Genomic DNA, 23392 nt, shown 5'->3' on the forward strand with positions numbered 1-23392 from the left:
TTTAGTAACAATGCCATCAAGATATGAGCAGCAACAAATGCATGTCATAATAATTGGTCATAATAATTTCCATGCAAGGAAATAATACTGATCACGAGTCATGGCTCATCTTCTAGTGAGGCTGCGGCTAGCATGGAGCGGCTCTTATATTCTCTTCATATAAGGGCTGCTCCTGTCGTGGTGTGGTCCTGATCAGCGTACTACTGGCTGACGTTGTCCCACAGCCTTCTCTGCCATTATGTTCCAGGACGACATGCCAGCACTTGATGTTACACTAGAACACACTACATGCACACTCATTACAGTCACCTAAACTTAACAATTATACTTACATACACAGCTCACACCTCGCAACGGAAAGGTGCCTGTGTGCGCGAAGTGAATACTTTTCCAATTAGGTGACTGAACCTGGCCTTTGGGGTCTCCCAGCCATTCATGCCATACGACTTTACTTTACTTTACTAGTGTCAGCAAGGAGAAACTTGTGAACAAGAATCAGGTAAATGATCGAAATTGGTGACACCCAGAAAGAAGAGATGCCTCAAGATGAAGGTCACATATCTCAAGAGTTTTCAGGAAGATGCAATTTGTCATGAAATATTTGCAGATTATTCAGGGGTGGAGCATTCAACACTTAAAAAGTTATGTGCCATGGACATGTTTCAGAATGGTAAATAATCCTTGCTACAAGTTGTGTAAAAGTTAGGATTGTGCTATAAAACTATTTGTCAGGACAAGTTATTAATGGAACATTGAGATATTACAGTCTGACAGTATCATTATCTGAAGAAATTGATAGGGACAAATTTTGATAGTAGTGTTTGACTTGATGAAACACAACTACATGGGGGATACAACTTAAAAAATGGCTGGACACACGATATCATAAGCAGTAGTATGGAAACTCCGATTAGCAGAAGGAAAAGAGTAATTGTATTTTAAAAGGTTTCATTCCCAATTGTTGTTATTATTTCAAGTAAGGCCTCTGATTATCATGAAGAGATGAATCACAGAACTTTTGTGAAATTGGTCAAAGCTCTGTGCTTCAAACCTTAATGAAAACCCTGTGACTGTTACGGTTAACATTCTGTATCAGTCAGTTATACAAGGTAAGGAGCCCATAAAGGCATTCTTTGTTGGCTGGAGAAACAACATACCAGTTGACAATAACTTGAAAAGAGCAAAATTAATAGAACTAACATTGGAACACAATCCAAAGTATCTAGTTTACCTTGTGGATGAAATGGCAAAAATATAGGGTGTGAAGAGGTCAGACTACATCCATATCATTGCCATTCTAATGCAACAGAACTCATTTGGGCTCAGTTCAGACAACATATGCTACAGAGAATAAAATATTATGTTGACTGAAGTGGAGCACCTTTTGAAGGACACAACAGAAAAAGTGCGCCCACAGATTGGCAAAAAGAAGTAAAACATACGAACAAGCTATACAAGAAGAATGGAATAATAAAGGCATATTACAACAGTCCGACAAAGACTTGATTACATCTGTCACTATGAGCAGTGACACTGCTACTTCCACTGACTCTGAATTAAGCACTGTCTTCCCCTTGTCTGATTAGTGTCCAGTGTCCTTGACAAACCTCTTACTTTGATTAAATCTTGTGTTGTCCATTTGTCAATTTAACTTCTCTGTTGTGAGACTAACGGCCTTGCCGCAGTGGATACACCGGTTCTCGTGAGATCACCGAAGTTAAGCGCTGTCGGGTGTGGACGGCACTTGGATGGGTGACCATCCAGGCCGCCATGCGCTGTTGCCATTTTTCGGGGTGCACTCAGCCTCATGATACCAATTGAGGAGCTACTCAACCGAATAGTAGAGGCTTCGGTCAAGAACACCATCATTACGACCGGGAGAGCAGTCTGCTGACCCCACGCCCCTCCTATCCGCGTCCTTCTCTGAGGATGAGAAGGCGGTCGGATGGTCCTGATGGGTCACTTGTGGCCTGTAGACGGAGTCCCCCCCCCCCCGGCTAAGGAATACTGTTCAGCCACCTGACATCACCTCCTTTTGGTAAGTTGGACTGCATTTTAAATAGACTTTATTCTGGGGAAACATAAGATGTCATGTAAGTGAGTTTAACAGTGTTCAAGATATGCAGAGGTAGGAAGGAACTTTTCCAGACAGGAAAATTTCTCCTATTTCAATAACCAATCCGACACCAACCCTAATTACAATTAAGAAAAGATTTCTGACATGCTCAGGGATGCTACTGAGTAATACCACAAGTAAATTTTGAAATGTTTACTTGATTTATGTAGGCCATACAATCAGCCAGTACAATGTAGTAATAGAGGGATAGAGAGAGAGAGAGAGAGAGAGAGAGAGATTCCAGTTCATTAAAGGATACGTCCAAAAGCTACCCAAGTTTTCATTCTTTTTTTTTTTGTTTAGTTGTTAATAACTCAATGCTTCTATTATTTGGTGAGTCATCTCCTTTACCTCTAAATTATTTACGATAAGGTCATTTAAATATTGTGTGTGCTTGAACATTTTTGTATGTTTAAAATATGTGTATACTTTTATGTCATCACCATGTAACATGTCATCCCATTAGTTCATAATATGGTTCTCACTGTGATGAAAATACAGGATGGCATAACACATATATGGCTACTGTTGTCATGTATAGTAACCAGTGTGTTTTTGTGACTTTTGTTTGTGTGAATGTGTGTGAGTTTTCTACATCTGATGAAGGGCTTAGTCCAAAAGCTCAATATTTCTCAAATTCAGTTTCATTGTACCTGCCTGTGACTCAATGCCTCCTCTGTGTCATGAGTAGCAATCTATCCTTTTCATATTATTCAAAAATTCTGCAACTGCTTCTCTTTCTTGCTTTAAATTACCTCATTCCTCCTCCTCTTTTTGTTTTCCTGTGTCCTAACTGATGACCTAATAAAGGGCTCCTAAGGAATTTCCAATGAATCTAGTGTTTAAATGATTTTCTCTATCATCTGTGGTTAGCACTTTGGTACTGATGCTAGGTATATTTTTGGCAGAATTCCAGAAAAGATAAAGGAACAAATTATGTGCAGTTTTAGCAGTAAGCACAGTCTTGTGTAATATAAATGCGCAACTTTTCACAAACAGTAATTAATATTCTTACATGTGCAAATCTTACCATAATTACTAAAAAAATTACAGCAAAGAGAGACACACATAAAAGTTACAAAATCAGTAGCATTCAGAGCTCAAGGTTTCTTCAACTAGTAAAGAAGGATTACGGAAATAAGAATACTGAGAAAATAGTTCACAAATTTACTTCTACATCTACTGCCTCTTGTAAGTAGATTTTTTTGATCTGCATTCAACTGTATTTTAATTACGGTGATGATTTTATTTACAGACTTGTTATACAATAGATAACAAATAACACAGGAACCCATTTAACATTTACTCACAATGTTGTGACCAACAACAGGTACTATTGTATAATGTTTACATTATGTATTGTACCTGTAACATTTATAATCAGCATTGTAGGCCACACACAGAATTATTGGATTTGCATTAATTTCTTTCATGATACATAGATGCAGCTCTCAAATGATGAAGAAGAATGACACTAATGCAATCTAACTATTTATTCTAGTTTTTGATATATGTCTGCCTTAAAAAAGTAGAGAGAAAATAATCATAGCCTCCAGCAGCAATATACTAACACTCGATTCAAATGCCGTGTACAATACATCACGCAATGAACTCTCAATTCCTAATTATTTCATACTAAAGTTTTAATTATATTCTTGTAACAATTACTTGACCTGGAGTTATATTCTCGCTTTAAAGAATAGATAGATAGACAGATAGATACCTTTGTTCCGCATGGTACACAATGATGTATTCGGGAACGATACTTTTGTTTGGTGGAGTTGTGACATGTACATATACAAGTATCACTGCCATATTTGTCTTCTTGATCAGGAACAATTAATGTTTCCATTTGATCATCATCTCCCAAGTTGTCACTGTCAACTTCAGCACAACCCATCTCATCAAAATCAGTCGACAGACTAAAAACGGAAAGTAGGCTTGTACTGATACATGCAATAATGAATTAAACTCCACTGCCACACATGAACAGCTGCATTTAAAATTTATTTTCTGTAAGTATATCAAAATAAATGTTTTATACCTGTCTGGAAGATGCTCTTGTGGTATAATTTCCAATAAACTTTCAATGAGAAAGCTGTTACCTCTCAATAATGGTAAAACAGCACTACGCACATCATTCATGGTTACATTTGTTTGTGTGCTCAGAAGTGTAAGAGCAGTGTAGATTTTGCGTAGCTGTTGTGGCTGTCTTTTAAAATATACCTAGAAATGAAATAATAATAATAAAAAAGATGATTAGAATCTTAAATGTGAAGTATAGTTAACAATTATATATGAAAGAAAACTTTATAATATAAAAAAATTAGTAAAACACATTTTTGGTGTTTACAGAAAACATTAAGGAGTGGTACATAATTAAATGGTAAAGTGTGCTAGTTATGCGAGATGTGGAGGTAGAAAAGAACATTGGCATAATGGAGATGCATTGCATAGAACATGAGTGTACATTTAACACAGAACAGATGACTCAACAAGATGCAGTAGAGCACTCCTTCAACAACATGTACAGCATGAACAGCTGCAAGAACAGAATCCTGGCACAGAAAATGAGGTTTCTGCACAACGAAACCAGAACGTCAAAAGTGATCAAGTTAATTGAAATATTGATCAAATGGAGATATCCGTGAATGTTCAACCTTATCATCATGCACAAGTGCTCCCACCTGTTGGGCATCACTATAAAAATATCATCAAATGAATGTAGCAGTGTGCAGCAGCTTGTGACTGCCAGAATTCACAGAAGTAGTTGGTTTGTTATATTGCACTGCATAACTGATTATTATTATTGTTATTTTGCATGGTAATTCTCGAATTATCAGTTTATCTATTACAACAGTAAATATCAAAAAATTATTTATTTTAGCCCATAAAAAGAAACCAAATGTTCAAAGTATGTACTGAAAATGGATACATATATCTGTATAAATCATGTGTCTAAAATCATTAAAAACCACTTAGGAGCATTAGAGCATAAAGAAAAATTTTCTTTCCTCCAGAAAAAATTCAGGTCTGAAAGGGTTAAGGAATTTTTAACATGGGAAACACCATCCTCAATCCAGTCCATCAGAAAAAGTGATGAAAGAGATTGAAAGACTTTGTTGTACATATTGTTCAACCAGATATACCACCTGTGCTAAAATGATGACAGAATTTTTGCTTATATTAAATGAATTGCCACATTTACCTGGTGGATATTCCCCAGTGGTACGGGATTTATCAAAGAACCATTGTTAAAGCTGCATAGGTGGCCTGATGGGGTAATTTACAACAGTGACATTGTTCAAGCAAAGGAAGAGAAGCAATTACTTAAAGAAAGAGTAGAATAAAAAGTAAAAGAGCATAATACAAAATGATGCTACCTATCACAACTGATATTTTTACATTTTATAAAATGTTATTAGTAGAACCTAATCTCAACTTAGACATACATCTCTAAGGTTTAGACTGATTACTTGACAACAAAGTGTCACAAGACTTTATAAGAATAGAGTAAAATGAGGAGGAGAGAATAATGCCTATACATTATCTCTTAAAAATAATTCAGTAACTTTTAAGCAAGAACAACAATGGGTCAAACAGGTTCATTCAGTGGCTATGGCTAACATCAACACAGTGGAAGAAATCAAACCAAACAGGAGTATTACTGGAGAGTTTAAAATGAAAATCACACGAATCAAACCAAGCAGGAGTATTACTGGAGAGTTTAAAATGAAAACCACACAAATCTAATATATTAATGATGGAACAATGGAGTCAGTTACAAGGTATTTTACTGACATACTTGTAAGAATCTGAGGTGTGAGACATGGTATAGGCAAAAATTCATACAAGAAGATGAATAAATTTTTTCATAAATACATCAGTCCTTGTAAAATCACAGACATACCACATCCAAAGGCACTGTTTTTAAAAGATTCCATAAATGTCATACACAAAGGACTATACAACATAGATTTAATTAAGAGATTTATTATGTACAAATTAGATCTCAGGGATTCACGATTTGTGTGAATTTTGTAGAGCGACGCCTATGAGGCCCTAGTCGATCATAATAGTCTTCAGATTTTGGTCTCTGTACAACAATTCTTCATGTTTTACTATTCTGTCTACTGTAAATTATACACTCCTGGAAATGGAAAAAAGAACACATTGACACCGGTGTGTCAGACCCACCATACTTGCTCCGGACACTGCGAGAGGGCTGTACAAGCAATGATCACACGCACGGCACAGCGGACACACCAGGAACCGCGGTGTTGGCCGTCGAATGGCGCTAGCTGTGCAGCATTTGTGCACCGCCGCCGTCAGTGTCAGCCAGTTTGCCGTGGCATACGGAGCTCCATCGCAGTCTTTAACACTGGTAGCATGCCGCAACAGCGTGGACGTGAACCGTATGTGCAGTTGACGGACTTTGAGCGAGGGCGTATAGTGGGCACGCGGGAGGCCGGGTGGACGTACCGCCGAATTGCTCAACACGTGGGGCGTGAGGTCTCCACAGTACATCGATGTTGTCGCCAGTGGTCGGCGGAAGATGCACGTGCCCGTCGACCTGGGACCGGACCGCAGCGACGCACGGATGCACGCCAAGACCGTAGGATCCTACGCAGTGCCGTAGGGGACCGCACCGCCACTTCCCAGCAAATTAGGGACACTGTTGCTCCTGGGGTATCGGCGAGGACCATTCGCAACCGTCTCCATGAAGCTGGGCTACGGTCCCGCACACCGTTAGGCCGTCTTCCGCTCACGCCCCAACATCGTGCAGCCCGCCTCCAGTGGTGTCGCGACAGGCGTGAATGGAGGGACGAATGGAGACGTGTCGTCTTCAGCGATGAGAGTCGCTTCTGCCTTGGTGCCAATGATGGTCGTATGCGTGTTTGGCGCCGTGCAGGTGAGCGCCACAATCAGGACTGCATACGACCGAGGCACACAGGGCCAACACCCGGCATCATGGTGTGGGGAGCGATCTCCTACACTGGCCGTACACCACTGGTGATCGTCGAGGGGACACTGAATAGTGCACGGTACATCCAAACCATCATCGAACCCATCGTTCTACCATTCCTAGACCGGCAAGGGAACTTGCTGTTCCAACAGGACAATGCACGTCCACATGTATCCCGTGCCACCCAACGTGCTCTAGAAGGTGTAAGTCAACTACCCTGGCCAGCAAGATCTCCGGATCTGTCCCCCATTGAGCATGTTTGGGACTGGATGAAGCATCGTCTCACGCGGTCTGCACGTCCAGCACGAACGCTGGTCCAACTGAGGCGCCAGGTGGAAATGGCATGGCAAGCCGTTCCACAGGACTACATCCAGCATCTCTACGATCGTCTCCATGGGAGAATAGCAGCCTGCATTGCTGCGAAAGGTGGGTATACACTGTACTAGTGCCGACATTGTGCATGCTCTGTTGCCTGTGTCTATGTGCCTGTGGTTCTGTCAGTGTGATCATGTGATGTATCTGACCCCAGGAATGTGTCAATAAAGTTTCCCCTTCCTGGGACAATGAATTCACGGTGTTCTTATTTCAATTTCCAGGAGTGTATTTCCCTCTACTACTCCTACCTTTTTCATTGAAGCACTGATACATACGCAGTACAGATTTTATTTCATTTTTATTTTTTCTTCCCCCTCATAACGTAATAATCTAAATCATTTGATTCAGGTACAGGAGACAAGTCAAATTGTGGTAAAATTTGACCATAAACAAAGAACAGCTGAGATTATCAAACAGCATAATAATAATACAATTTCGTTATATATGCATACAATAAAATATAACACTTAAGTACCCCTTGCTCAAATTATCATTCATCTTCTATGAATTCTTCTGTTGAGTAGTAGCATGTCTCTCACACAATCTGCTGTAGCCATTTTTAAAATTTCTGGCTTCATATTAAATATGTTTCTGCCCATTAACTTGTTATACATTGTCATCCCCACATACTGTGGAGTCCGTGCATGTAATTTCAACTGGTGTGTGGGTAGCATAAAATTATTTTTATCTCTTATGTTGTATGTATCATTAAAATGATTCTCCTCAAAGTATTTTGTCTGCTGTATAGGAAGATTATAATTTCATAAGTGTATATGGAGGGAACAGTTAGTATTTGTAACGTCCAAAATAATGGGTGACAATACTCTGTTTGGTGTGCAGTAGACATGTATCAACAATTTTCTTTTGCAGTTTCAGTATTCGAGATACACTACTTGAATGTCCCCAGAAAATTGCCCCATATCTAACGACAGATTCAAAATAACTGTGATAAGCAATTTTTCATGTACTTAAGTCAGGGGACTTTGCTAGTATTTGAATTGTAAATGGAAAACTGCTTAGTTTATTTGATATGAAATCAATACATGTATTCCAGCTTAAGTTCTTGTCCACATTTAGTCCCAGGAATTTGACTGTGTCGACTTCTTTCATAGGTTGATTGTTATGTTGTATTTTAAGTTGCACACATTTTGAATGTTTGGTTTTGAAATGTACCATATGGGTTTTTGAAATGTTCAGTTTCAACCCATTTAATGGAACCAGTTTTCTAAGATTACAATGGAGCTCAGAATTTTTTCTGCATCAACATCTTCAATTAAAACAAAAGTACCATCTGTTTAGTTCATCATCATCATCTTCTCCTTCCCAGGATTAGGTGTTCCAGCTTGTTATCATCTCTCCATCTCTTACAAGGTCTACCTAGTTCTCTCTTTCCAGTCAGTCAATAATTCATTATCTTTTTGGCAATCTATCGTCTATTACTCTACCAATGTGGTCCTTCCATTTCAATCTATTCTCTTCTATCTTGTCATTAACTGCGAAGATTTTTAAATCTGATCTTATTTTGTCCTTTTTATTACAGCCCCATATGTGTAGCATGAACTTTATTACTGATGCCTGTATACATGTGTTTTCTTTTTTGTTACTGTCCATGATTCAGAACAATATACATGAGTAGTTACAGCCCATCAACTTTATAGAAATTTATTTCTCCAGTACAAGTATTAAACAGGTGATTTATCAAAGATAACAGTACAGTAACTTATAAAATATATCCAGTAACACCAAAGTCTTAAATGATCTAAGAGTTGCAAATTTATTTGTACTTTTACCTAAAGTTAGAGGTGAAGTATCTTATATGATGCTGGTTTTTATTCCCTACATTCTTCCAATTGTTCTGCAGATAGCTTGATATATATATTAATGTGCTTCTCAATGTCTTTGTCGTGGTTAAGAGTAATATCACATTCTCAATAATTGAAATGGGATACTTATTCTAAAATTTTCTGTTATTATTTTTAAACTGACTGGATTCTTCTCTTTGAAAGTCAGTATCTTTGTATTATTTGGAGATATAGTTAAGTTGTAGTATATTGCCTTTTGGCTCAATCTGCATACTGCTCTTTGTAAATTATCTTCTGTTTCCCATATAACTATCTGGTCATCAGCACATAACAAGGTATTTAATGGTATACTAGAGCCTACTTTAATTCCAAACTACATTTCATCTTTCTACTTCATAACTTGGTCACCAATATACAAATTAAATAAAGTGGGTGATAGATTACACCCTTGTCACACACCTTGATTTACTAAAATTTCAAACACATTTTACTTCAATATTTTCCAGAAAAGATGTCTTTGTACCTTATCAAAGGCTTTCATGTAATTAATAACTACTTAACGCATTTTTAAGCCAAATTCCTGACATTTTTCGATAATATGTCTTACCAAAAATATCTTATCATTACATGAACATCCCTTTCTGAAGCCCTATTATTCTTTGCAGATTACTGTACCACTTATACTTTGTAGTCTCTGATTAAGAATAGTTATGAACAAACTAGTTATGAACCAATTATTGTATGAAGGACATTCAGATTACTGAGACAGTTAAATTCGCATCACCTGACATCACTATCCTCTACACAAACATACCTGTCAAAGAAACAATAGAAATTATTAAGAACAACTTGCTTAAGCACAAAAAATGCTTGACTTTAACAGAAATGTATAACTTGACTGATTTGTTAACACTAGCACAATCACATAAGCTTTTCTTTTAATGACAAAATGTACCACCACATCTCCTTCTAAACAACTGGACTGATTTCAACCAGACATGGCACACAACCCCTTTCTGTCAGACTGTGCAGGTAAGAACCACCTACATATCATAAATCAGGAAACATAATGTCATAAACAGTAAGGTGTGTGAAAAACTGTCACATTAAGCATGACATACAAAGTTATTACTTCTTTGCTACCGACTCTAACCGCAACATATTTCGCAGATAGTATCCACATACACTGCTCAATGCACCTAGAAAATTATATCATGGTACTACAGACAGCTCTGGAGATATGAGTCATAACACTGAGATGTATGAAAAAATGCCACATCATGAATGACATTTGAATATGTTTATTCTTTACCACTAAGATACTCCTACAGTCAAGTCAATTTATAGAAATCTTTGACACCTGGCAGCATTTCTGACAGCTTTCAACTGTGAAGCACAAATGGCTGTAGGCAAAACTGGTAGCCATTTACGGAGCAATGAAGAGGTGCTGCCATAACGACATTTATGAAATATGTTGTAGACACAGAAAGCAGCTGTGCAGAAAATCCAGGATGGAATGTAACAATATTCTGAGAAGGAAAGTTGCTACTCACCATATAGCGGAGATGCTGAGTTGCAGATAGGCAAAACAAAAAAGTAAAATATTTTTGTTGTGCCTATCTGCAACTCAGCATCTCAGCTATATGGTGAGTAGCAACTTTCCTTCTCAGAATATTGTTACAAAACCTCCTACCATCTAGAAAAGCACAAACAGATTCATATAGAGCAATCCTCAACAGGATACACAAAATCCCTTTAGAAATAGCTGACAAATCTGATGAACTAAATACTATTAAAGTATAACTGCGTAGGCTCTCATGGCCAGAGTCAGTTCACATAAAAGTTTATTGAATATCCTACTGCACCATAATGAGTAGTAGACCCAGAAGAGGACCACTGAAACTATGGCCAAAATGTTGGTTTCTCCAGTATAGTTTATTGCGTTATGACACAATACAACACTCAGAAATATTTTACGTTCACCATTAAATTTCTTACAACAATGGCCACAATCCAAAATTAATAGATGATCTTAACAGTTAAATTGTCCCCATAGCCAACCACATAGACAAGCGAACACTAAATAACACCACATCACAGCTAACAGAAAACATTGTGAGCATGCCTTTTTTTTTAAGGAAAACTGTCATATAAAGTAGCAAACCTTTTCTGAAGAATAATGTCGGAATCAGCTTTTTCACAAATAACAAAATAAAGGACAAAGCCATCCATACTATTAAAAATAACGCAAAGCCATACCTTCAATCAGGAATATACACAATTAAATCCATTTAACATGTAATATTGTGTGGTTTAATTACTTATTGTGCATAACACTGTTCACTGTGTAAAGTGTAAGATACAAGGGATTGTATCTTCACCTATAATGTTTGGTTACCTAAGAACGAGTGTCTCTTCATTCAAGATGCTAGTCAGTTGTTTCCTGAAGATGGCCTAATAAGCCAAAAATAAAGTTTAAAATAAACAGAAACAAGTAGAACAAAAATAGTGTACTTGTTATTCAATGTTAAACAATTAAATGCAATTGATGTTTGAAGATATATATTGGCAAAGCAAGAAGAAATTCCAATATACATTTTTGGGAACACATAGATACTCTTCATTCAAAAAACTCAAGCAAACCCACATTTGCCTTACATGCAGCTCAAGATGAACATTAAGTGACATACACAGCTCACAACCTAATACCCCACCCGACCACAAAAGGGAAAAGAATGAACTTACTGGAAGACATTGAAATTTATTCTCAGAAATGTGCATCCTCTAATGACATCCTAAATGACCAAACAGTTACCCTATAAACTGTATCCAAGGAAATCCATAATTTACTTTCACAATCACATAATAAGTGCAACCATAAACAAGAATAAAAGCAATGATAAATAAAAGACCATATATTTCTGCTGTCACATCAAATGTGAGCCCTTGTAATGCATACAGTGATTCTTCATCACATACGACAGTTGCTTCGTCTTTATTCTTCGCAAATGTCACTCCAGCTGTGAGTAAAATATCTAAAATTATTTATTTCATGTAAAACGTAACATAATATTTTTGTAATATTCAATATACTTTAATTAAACAGTCACTACTGCACTTATTAAATAACTCTACAAAGCACTCAGTACATTTATGCTAAGCAATTTCAATTTTTAGTTGTACAGAAGTTTAAAATAGAAACAGTATTTTCAGAATCTATAAGTACAATGTAACTTTGGCCATAGACACAATTATCTGATGTAAACAAAGATGTCGGTCAGTAACATGGCAGATATTGTACTGTTTTTGTGCAACATACAAATGGAAAAGTGTTTTTGCCACAAGCAGAAATGTTAAAATTGAAAAAAATCAACAAACAAGTTTATCTAACAAGTAATGTATTGTAAATATGAGGGTAAGTCAATTATTATCCACAAAGTAGTTATAAAATTTTATTGTAATCAAATATGAAACTTACAAGAACATGATTTTTCAACATAGTCTCCTTGTGTTTCAACACACTTGGTCCATTGTTGTACAATGGATGGCCTCATAAAAGAAGGTTCTGGGTTGTGCTGCAAGCCAGGAATGCACTGCTTCTTTCACTGCTTCATCCAAGGCAAGTCAACGGTCCCTTAAGGGAGGTAGGACGTCAAACGGGACGACTTGGAGCAGCAGAGGCACCACAGGACATTTTAATTTCCACTGTCTATACTTTTACCAACAAATTTATAAAACTTTGTCAGCATGACCAGGAAGGATTCAGGATTCACACTCATAGCAGTGGAAGTTCACACACATGACAAAATAATTATTTTTTGTTTTTTTACATGTGAAATTTCTTCATTTTTTCAGTTACTGGTGGCAGAATTTGTTGCTATAGGTACACTTTTCTTCATAAGTAGGAGAGACTCTTCGATGAATTTTGCACAGCATACAAACCATACTTACAGGTGTATGAAACTCTAGAATTTATTTCATTTATGAAAAAATTAATAAGCTGTTACATTTTAAACTTCATGTTTAGAACAAACTCAAATTTTATAGTTAATTATCTCAATTTTTACCACAGTTTATAATGGAAAATTCTAGAGTTTCATACAGCTGTAAATATGGTTTGTATGCTGTGCAAAATTCATCGAATAATCTCTCCTAGTTATGAAGAAAAGTGTACCTATAGGAACAAATGCAGCCAATAATAAGTGAAAAACTGATGAAATTTCAGATATTAAAAAAAAAAATTTGTTGAGTTTTTGAACTTCCACTGCTAATCCTGAATCCTTCCTGGTCACAATGCAAAAGTTTTATAAATTTGTAAAAGTATAGACAGTGGAAGTTAAAATGTCCTGTAATGCCTAACCTGCTCCAAGTCGTCCCGTTTGACGTCCTACCCCCTTAATGCCTGTTTGAGTGGACCAAACAAGTGATAGCCAGAAGGGGCAAGATGGGGACTATATGGAGAATGATCTAGTACTTCAACTTTTGAGTTTCTTGAGCATTTCAGCAGTGTGGGCAGCAGTATATGGACAGGCATTGTCATGCAACAACACAACACTTTTTGACAGCAATCCTCGGCGTTTGCTTCAAACTGCAGGCTTTAGCCTGGCAGTAAGCATCTCACTGTTACATACACTGTTTACTGTTGTGCCCCTGTGTTCCTGCACTGGACCTTGTGCATCTCAAAAACCATAAGCATCAGTTTTCCTGCGGGCAGTTGGGTCTCGAACTTTTTCTTGCGTAGCGAATTTGGATGTTTCCATTCCATACTCTGCCATTTACTCTCCGGCTCATAATTGCGGATACACATTTCATCACTAGTAATGATCCTGTCTAAGAAGCTGTCCCCTTCGTTACCATAGCGATTGCAGATGTTCAAGTGCATTTGTTTATGCAACTGTGTGAGTTGTTTTGGGCCCATCTTGCACAAACTTTTTGAACCCAAGTCTGTTTTGGATGATTTCGTAGGAAGAACTATGACTAATTTGCAGCCGACGTACCACATCATCAATAGTTAATTGCCTGTCATTTCATGTGAATGCTCAATTGTTTCTTCATTTGTGGCATAAACGGTCATCCGGCTCCTTCATCGTGTGTAACACTTATGCGACCATTTTGGAAGTTTTCAATTCATTTATAGACACTGTTGTGGCAAAACACTGTTCCCATACTGTACTGAAAGTCTTTGATGAATTTTGGCCCCTGATATGCCTTCCGACCACAAAATTTGGATCACTGAACATTGCTCTTCTTTGGTGCAAATAGACAGCAGAGCAGCCATGATTGACAGCATGGCAGCAATAACAAAACCAACCTAGTAGCTTGGAAATTGCAAAGATATAACAACAAATAAACAAAGCATGCATCATCACCACAAAACGACAGTACTACCAAAATAAACAAAAATATAACTAAATTGTGGATAATAATGACCTACCCTCGTATACAACTCACAAAGTATATTAGCTAAACAAATTTGCTCTTTTGTGCAGGCTAACTGCAGCATCCAAATTGCAGTCAGTGTTCTAATGGTGTACTAATTTAAGACTGAATTACACCAATTGAAATTGGGTAAGAGGCCAAAATCCATATTGGTACAAACAAAAATACATAAAAAAGTGGCTGTTTGCTGTATCTCTGAAAAAGCTATAATCCAAGCCACAGATCTCAACCAATAAATTGGATAAATCATTGTTGGCCTTCATGAATCAGCATCCCAGTTTGGAATAGTACAGTGCACCATCCAGGAAATGCATGTACCATGCCAATGGCAAGTCATGTCATGGCAGAACAGTAGAGATCTAGATAACTGTCAAAAATGTCTTTAGTCAAATGTACAGACATTGCAGATATGGACATGGATGTTAATTGTTTGATTCCAGTGCTTATGAAACTGTTTATTGAAGTGCAAGTAATGGACAAAGTGCTCAGACTAGAAGTGGACACAGGTGCAGCTGTGGCACTGCTGAACTCACAAACTTATGTAGACTTGGGATCTCCGGCATTATCGCCAGTTACTCAATGTTTCGTGAGTTACATCAAGCACCATAACCTAACTTTGGGGCAATTTAAGGCTCTCACTGAGTATAAATTGTAGTTCATTCCTTCAATTTGCTGTGCTGGTCAGTACTGTCAACTCCTTCACCATCAGTGCCCACCGCACCTCCACTGTACACTGCCAGTGCAGTTCTGCCACGTCAGGATGCTAACAGTGCTCTTATTGCTGGTCCTCCCTTATGGTACTTTGCAGAGAGGGGTGGGGGAGGGGGGGGGGGGGGGAGGCAGGGGGAGTGGGCTCTGCACGTGTCTGTGGCTGCACCAGTTCTGCCCCTATTCACCAGTTTCAGCCCAGAATCTCCTTCTGGTGCCACCATCATCACCTGCAGCACCCACCACTGATGCCATGGATGTGTCATCTGTCACTCCAACACATGCATCAGAGGAACGCCCTTTCTCGAAGAGGGGAGGGGTGCAATAGCCCTATACATCTACACACCCCACATTCCTACCTGCATACACGCCATGGCACCAGGCCACTGGCATACTACACTCAAATACTCTGCAAACAGTACCTCCATAGACCAGCCGCCAGAGACTGCCCACAACTTGTGCACATGGCATCACACCCGCCATGATGTCTGCCGGAGCTCTCTTCTATATAAGGACAGTGCAGTAGGTGCCGATCCTCAGATTATGTTCTGCTGCTTATTGTGCTGTATCTGTGTTTGTTGTTTACTTAATTGTGGATAAATAAGCCCTTGTTCTTTGTGGCTGCACTATTGTTTGTATCTAGCATCACAACAGAAAACACACACATTTACACAAGAACAAAACCCGCACAAATGGCCACTGTCTTTGGCCTGTCTTTGGTCTTTGGCCTCTTGCCTGATGAGAGCACCAGCACAGTGGTGGGAGTAAGGAGGAGGCATGGAGCAGGAAGGAGGGCAAAGGGCAGAATGGGGGATGATGTAGTGCTGCTTGTGTGAGCATGCAGGGATGTGGTGGGGACAGGGTAGGGCTGCTGGGTGCTGTCATGATATCTGAGGGTGGTTTTAGGTTGAGTCTGACTGATAGGGTGGCAAGAAAGTGTTTCATTGTAGGGACCGGGAGAAGGAGAGAAATCTTTAACAAGCCCAGTATGATTGAAGTTGAGAGTGTGATTAAAGATAAGGCTTTTGGAAAGGAGTGTTACCTCTGTGGGACTAAGGCTTTTGGAGGAAAGGTTCGTGGCTGTTTTGGGTCTCTTTATGTTCTGCATTCTGTATGGTGGTGAGAGCGTCCTCCATAGTGGAGGATAAAAAAATATGCAAAACAATGTAAAATACATAAAAGTGTGGGAAAAACTCGTAAAAATACATAGAAATATGCAGAAAAAACTTTGTGGACAGAATGGATGAAGGGGGGGCTGAAACCTTAGGGAGTAGGGCCAGTAGTGAAAGGCGTAAACAAACTAAGAACTCCTTTCCATTGCCCCATAACAACCCCCTGTTAACATTCCAGAATTTCTTAAGCTTAAACCTTGCCTCACCATCATTCCCCAAATCCCTGAAAATGGAAACCAACCTTACCACTGCAGAAAGAACCGCAATCCACAACCTATAAACTGATATCAACCTTATAATCTTATCTGCCAACAAAGGCTCCATCACCATGGTTTCAAACTGCAGCTATTACCTGGTGGAAGAACTCTGCCAGCTGACAAATTCATCCACCTACAAACTCTGTCACAGTGGCCAGAAATCAACAACAGGATCTCCTCTCCCTCCTCAAATCATTAGGTCCACCCAAGAACCCCTCCCCATGATCTACCTCATTCCTCAATCGGTAACACTACCCACACTCCTACCTTCTACGTATTTCGTAAAGTCCATAAACCTAACCATCCAGTACGCCCCATTGTGTCTGGTTACTGCCCCCACTGAGAGAATCCCTACTCTCACGGAACAACATCTTTAGCCTATTACCTGTAACCTACCTTACTATACAAAAGACGCCAACCATTTCCTCCATCTGCTCTCCACAGTTACTGTTCCTTTACCACATGGCCCCCTGCTCAGCACTGTTGATCCCACCTACTCTACACACATCCCCAATGCCCATGGCCTTGCTGCTACTGAACACTAGTTTCCCTACACCCAACTGACTCCACACCTATAACCTCCTTCATGGTCACTCTGACCAACTATATTCTCACCCACAATTACTTCTCCTTTGATGGCATCACATACAACAAATCAAATCTATGGTACAGCAGTGGGCACCAGCTTGGCACCATCTTATGGTAACCTATTCATGGGCCATTTAGAGCATGACAGTTATGAGGCTGCTAGGCGAGCATGAGTGCTCATGCTCGCTTGCTGCATGGGCAGTAAGTGCTCAGGGTAAAATGGGATGGTCAGACATCACTATGTAGTGCAGGAAAAGTGCAAACTGTGTGCTTTCTTCACAGAAATGGCTGCTTGTTTAGTTCACCATACCCTTAGATGTAACTATATACACTTAATGACACAGTGCTTAAAGTGGAGAGTAGCTCTTTTTAAATTGATAAAAAGTAGCATTGTGGCCAAATTATGAACTTCAAAGAGAAGGTCAGACACAGTAACTTCAATTTACAAGTTATCAATGCAGGATGCCTAGTCACAGCTAGAATTTATACACGTATAGTGTCACAGGGAGCTGCATGATAAATTTCATAATAAGTCTTGTAGATTCACATAAATTTTTTTTGTCAAAACCAATTACCATGACTACATAAGTCTGCAGCTACTCCACAGTAAAGAGAACAAAGACTGTCCCCAGAAGCTCACTCACAGACTGCAACTTCATAGGCTATCTTTGAATTAGCAGTGCATAGAAAGTGGCATCAGACATAGATACTTTAGTAAAACGCAAAATTAGTAGAACAGATTGACATGCAGTATTTTTATGTTTAATGTGTGAATAACATAGTCACAAAATACATGTTGATGTCAGTTTAAACTTCATCCAAAACATTCTTAAGAATTACCTGGTTCTGTACTTAGCTGCCCCGTATTCTTTGCCTCGTCAACTGAAAGAAATGTAAGTTTCATTTCACTGTGATATCTCATCAATGCAACCATCTTAGGAAATAAATCCATCACGAAGGCTTTAATTAGCCACCATGAAGTGATACATCTCTGTAGAACTAACAATAGTAACTACAGAATAGACTAATTGGCAATAGTTTCTCACTCTGAGCTGCCTTGTTCTGATTCCTTCTTGCATCCCTCCCCTTCCCTTCCCCCACAATTACTCAATGTCAGCCAGCCGATCGCTCACTGCTTAAAGGTATGAACGTGAGCCAGCTGGCACAAGCAGAGCAATGAACAGGCCTGATCTAGAGGAATCCTTCACAACTACCCACAATCCCAAACCCCTCACCGGGTCAAGATTCATTTACAACATCTTTGTGATACGGACCGAAGGCGAAGACACCTTATCCACATTCCATCAGAACCTGAATACTACTTTCTAGCCCAATCACTTTATATGGTCCTCCTCAACCCAAAATGGCACCTTCCTCGATGTTGACCTCCACGTCAAGGATGGTTACTTCAGTATCTTTGTCCATATAAAACCTACCAACCACCAGCAATACCTCCGCATCAACAGCTGCCTCCCATTCCATACCAAGAAGTTCCTGCCACACAACCAATCCCCCCATCATCATCACATCCACAGTGATGAGCAGTCCCCCTCCAAATATATCAGGTGTCTCCCTGAGGTCTTCGCAGACAAAAACTACCCACCTAACCTAGCAAAGAAACAGATCTCCCATGCCCTACCTCTCCAGTCACCCACCACCTCCCACATACTCATCATCCAGCCACAAAGGAGTGCTCCCCTCATGACTCAGTATCACCCAGGACTGCAGTAACGGAATTATCAATAGGGTTTTGACTACCTCTTGTTTTGTCCTGAAATTAGGAATAGCCTACACACTACCCTTGCCATCCCTCCCACAATGGTCTACTGGCACCCACCAAACCTACACAATATGCTTGCCCATCCATACTGCACCTCTGCCTCAATTCCTTCTTCATGGTTCATATCCCTGAATATATACCTAAACGCAACATCTGTCCCATACATCCTCCCACCACCACCAAAATCCCCACCACCTCCACCAGCACCACCACAGTCATCCCCTATCCCATCAACGGCAGGGCTACCTGTGAAAGCAGTCACGGGATCTATAAACTAAGCTACAACCACTGTGCTGATTTCTGTGTGTGCACAATGACTAGCAAACTGTCTGTCCATATGAATAGCCATCGATAATGTGTCCAAGAGACAGCTGGACCATCCAGTTGCAGATTATGCTGCCATCCACACATTGCTTCATTTCAACAATTGCTTCACAGCATGCACTATTAGGATACCTCCTATCAATAACAACTTTTCTGAATTGCGCAAGTGGGACCTCTCCCTGCAATAAAGCCTTTGTTTCCATAATCCCCCTGGCCTCTACCTTTTCTAGTCCCAGTCCTCCACTTACCTATCCCCTTCCCTGCCCCTGCTCCATCACAACACAGCCTTCTATTCCACCAATGCACCCACAGTTCTTTTCCCCTTCTTTACTTCTCTCCTTCTCCACTCCCCTTCCCCCCCCCCCCCCCCCCAAACCTAGCAGCCCTAACCTGTTTCCACCACACCCCTGCATGCTCCCGCAAGCAGCATTACAGCTTCCCTCACCCCTCTCTGCTATCATCCCCTCCGCATCCTATCCCATATCTCATCCTAATAACTAAAATTTGATTGCTGTTCCAATCAGGCACAGTTACAACTCAGAGCAGCCAGAGACAGTGGTCATGTGGGTATGAGTTGTGCTTGTGGGAATGTGTCTGTTTTCTACTTCTGAAGAAGGCCTTTTGGCCAAAAGCTAAAATGTACAGTCTTATTCCGGTACCGAGTGCCGCGGAATTGAATCCCCGCCAGACGTCATGGACGTCGAAGACCCATAGAGGTCTCTGCACCATTGCGCCATAAGCTGTGGCGGCCCGCATTTAGAGTCAGGGCACCATAGTAGAACACGTGGTTTCAGTGGCCAATAGTGGTGTCCCCGATAGAGTACTTATGCGCCTGCCTGTCACTCAGCCTGCCAGTCTAACCTTGTGTACATCTCAGTACATATCGCCTCGCATTAGACAGCGTATTTACTTTCGTGTTTTCTTTACGAGTGGACGTGGTTGTCTTGTTTGGTTTTCTTGACTCTGCTGTATTCTTGTTGTTGTCGTAAGGTCCTTCGTTGGTCCATCCTCTCCCGTTGTGTTGTTGTTCGTGGGCCGCTCTGCGGGTCCCGCCACGTTTCAGTCACTTCAACCCCACGACTGTTCCGATCGCCGTTACAACACTTGTCATTGTGCCTGTCTGCAACTCAACATCTCCTCTACATGGTGAATAGCAGTCAATCATTTTCAAAATTTTGTTACCATTCCATCCTGGACTTTCCATTGTTTGCTTTTGACAATGTCGACTGGACTACACATTTTAAAATTTTGAAAGTAGCAGAGATAAAATACAGTGAGTGAAAAGTTATTTACAAATTGTACAGAAACCAGACTAGTTATAAGAGTCAAATGAAACGTGAAAGAGAAGCAGTAATTGAGAAGGAGTGAGACAAGGTTATAGCCAATCCCCCATGTTATTCAATCTGACACTGAAAAAGCTGTAAATGAAATTATAGAAAAATTTTAAGTAGGAATTAAAGTTCAGGGAGAAAATCTAAATCAGGAAACAAGACACTAAAGTAGTAGACAAGTTTTGCTACCTGGTCAGCAAAATAACTGATAATGACCGGTTGTAAAATTCAGACTGAAAATAGCACAAAATTCCTTCTGAAAAAAGAGAAATTTATTAACATCTAATATACATTTAAATATTAGGAAATCTTTTCTGAAGGTGGATTCTAGTCCCTGTACGCTCCATCAGACAGTGCTTCTCTCTCCCCACCCAGACATTGCTATCGCTTCCCCTTCCCTGCCCCATCGAGACTGCTGCTTTCATCCCATGTGATAGTTGCATTCTGCTGGAGTCGGCAGTTGTGTGGGTGAGGTGTGCTTGCGTGTGTGAATGAATGGTGTGTGTTTCTTTTTTTCTGACACAGGCTGGGGCCAAAACCGCCAAATGGAAACATCACTGGTTTCGAGTTATTACCAATTCATCATCAGACAAACCATATAAAAACAAACAAAATGCGACTCGTAAGTAACTAAGAAACTAAACTGCAAACCAAAATAACTACTATATACAACTATACGTACTTGAATACATTATATGATAACCCATCAACTGAACAGACTCAAGACAGGCACTCACATATCTGTGCTCTGAGTGTCATAACTGAAAGCTACAGTTAACTACATAATGGTATGAAATTGCTAAATCTTAAATTACAAATATAAGGTTAAAAATATGTACAATATAAAAAAAACGCTGTGAAGGTAAGTCTTCTGATGTCAAAGCTAGTGAAAAAATCACTTAACTACTGGTGTAGATGAGTTAGACGTGAACTAGAAGCGGAATAGATTATGTACGCTTGCAGAGGTGATCTGTGGTTGGCAAGCTGGTCACTGACATGCAAGCTCTATAAACCAACCGATAAATCAATTTAAGTGTAAACTGCACAAAAGGAAACACTACAAAGGTAAAGCCAAAATACAGGGCGAAGAGACACTGTAAAAGATCAGAAAATATTTTGAAACATGCTTTGTTACATAAATTGCTTAATTCATTTAACAACTGCTGTGGTTCCTTTTTTAATTACTTAAAGTTTCAAGCTCTTCAAATGTACCAAATGAATCCACTGGGAATATAATGACAGATATCAAGTTGTTGATCTATGCAACCTACTTTATATCTACTTTTTTTTTCCAAAGCCATAATGTTCCCAGCTGACTGTTGGATGATTAAAATCTTCTCCAATGATGACAATATGACTAGGGAATGCACAAGCAATCTTGTGTGTTCTCTAAAGTTTTCAGGGTCAATCTTAAAGATATACTAAAATCCAGAGCCAGGATTATTACGTATCTTGTTCTGTTTTTCTAAAGACATCACAGTACTGGCCCCCATCACAGAACTGATGACAACCTCTGGATTAAATAGCTCCCTTAATTCTGTACCATCAGCTTTAAGAGGTTTCACTAGATGCATTCCACTGTCCTGATGGAGGCAGAAGAACTGTCAATGTTTACTTGTGAGTGGCAGTAAGCAGTATGGGTCAGTGCTCTTGCGGAGCTAGACTACAGTGGACATATTCTAGCACTCATGCTGAGAGTTGTCATGTGCTCAGTCATTAGCTGCCCACACCAGCTGTGTGCTGAGTTATTGTCATTCACATATCCCCCAGGGCACAGGTGCTATGCTTCTCACAGTTCTATTTGCACGCCGAGTTAGTCCCATTCACAGTGTTCTTTTCCCCAGTTGTGACCAAGTCTCCGATCGAGTCGAGTATTGGTCTAGTCATGCCTTCTGCAGTTACTAAACCCTTGTACGAATGAAACAATGTTGTGTCTTGCCCATAGGGGCTGAACCCAAGAACAGTGGAGAAATTTCCTGTTTATGAATGAGTCGTGGATTACCCTGGAGAGTGAGGAATGTGAAGACTATGGTCCACAAGGCTGATATGTTGAAATGGTTGTTTTGCAAATAGATGTGGGATCCAACTGATGGTTGACAATGTCTGATCACAAGGGGCTATCCTGGTGGACAAATGCCTGAAATATGAGGACACTATAGTGCCCAGTTCACTTCCTAGACTAAAGCTGACTGAACATGAATGGGATGCACTAAGCTAATGGATTAAGGCCCTAATAGTACCATCACAGACTACTGGTGACTGCCACTGGGCAGTTGTTCATTTGTGGGCCATCCAAAATTGTAGGACATGATAATCTTCAGCAAAATTCTGACAATTTTTCAGGCAAAGAATGTGAAATGTGGGCACTATAATGAAAACATAGTGTGCAGGAGTGATTAAAACACTGACAAAGAATATGGTATAAAATATCAAACCCTGCAGAAAAAAAGTTAGATACAGCAAAACAAATCATACACAATGGTCATGACTGATTGACTGCAGCTGAATTGTGTTTTTCCTTAGATGTCGCAAAG

At 39.6% G+C, this 23392-nt stretch overlaps 1 protein-coding gene across 3 annotated transcripts in view; it reads right to left on the reverse strand.

The window, feature by feature from the left end:
- LOC124615456 overlaps positions 1-23392 on the reverse strand; it is a 136295-nt gene that overhangs the window by 25302 nt on the left and 87601 nt on the right. For all 3 annotated transcript variants that reach the window (XM_047143358.1, XM_047143357.1, XM_047143359.1), the window contains 2 exons: positions 4161-4342; positions 3840-4038 (listed from right to left, as the gene is read on the reverse strand). In XM_047143358.1, coding sequence (XP_046999314.1) covers positions 3840-4038; positions 4161-4342 — 381 coding nt within the window. The remainder of the gene's footprint in view (positions 1-3839; positions 4039-4160; positions 4343-23392) is intronic.

Source organism: Schistocerca americana, chromosome 5 (genome assembly GCF_021461395.2).
Source record: "Schistocerca americana isolate TAMUIC-IGC-003095 chromosome 5, iqSchAmer2.1, whole genome shotgun sequence".
Taxonomy (NCBI): Eukaryota; Metazoa; Arthropoda; class Insecta; order Orthoptera; family Acrididae; genus Schistocerca; species Schistocerca americana.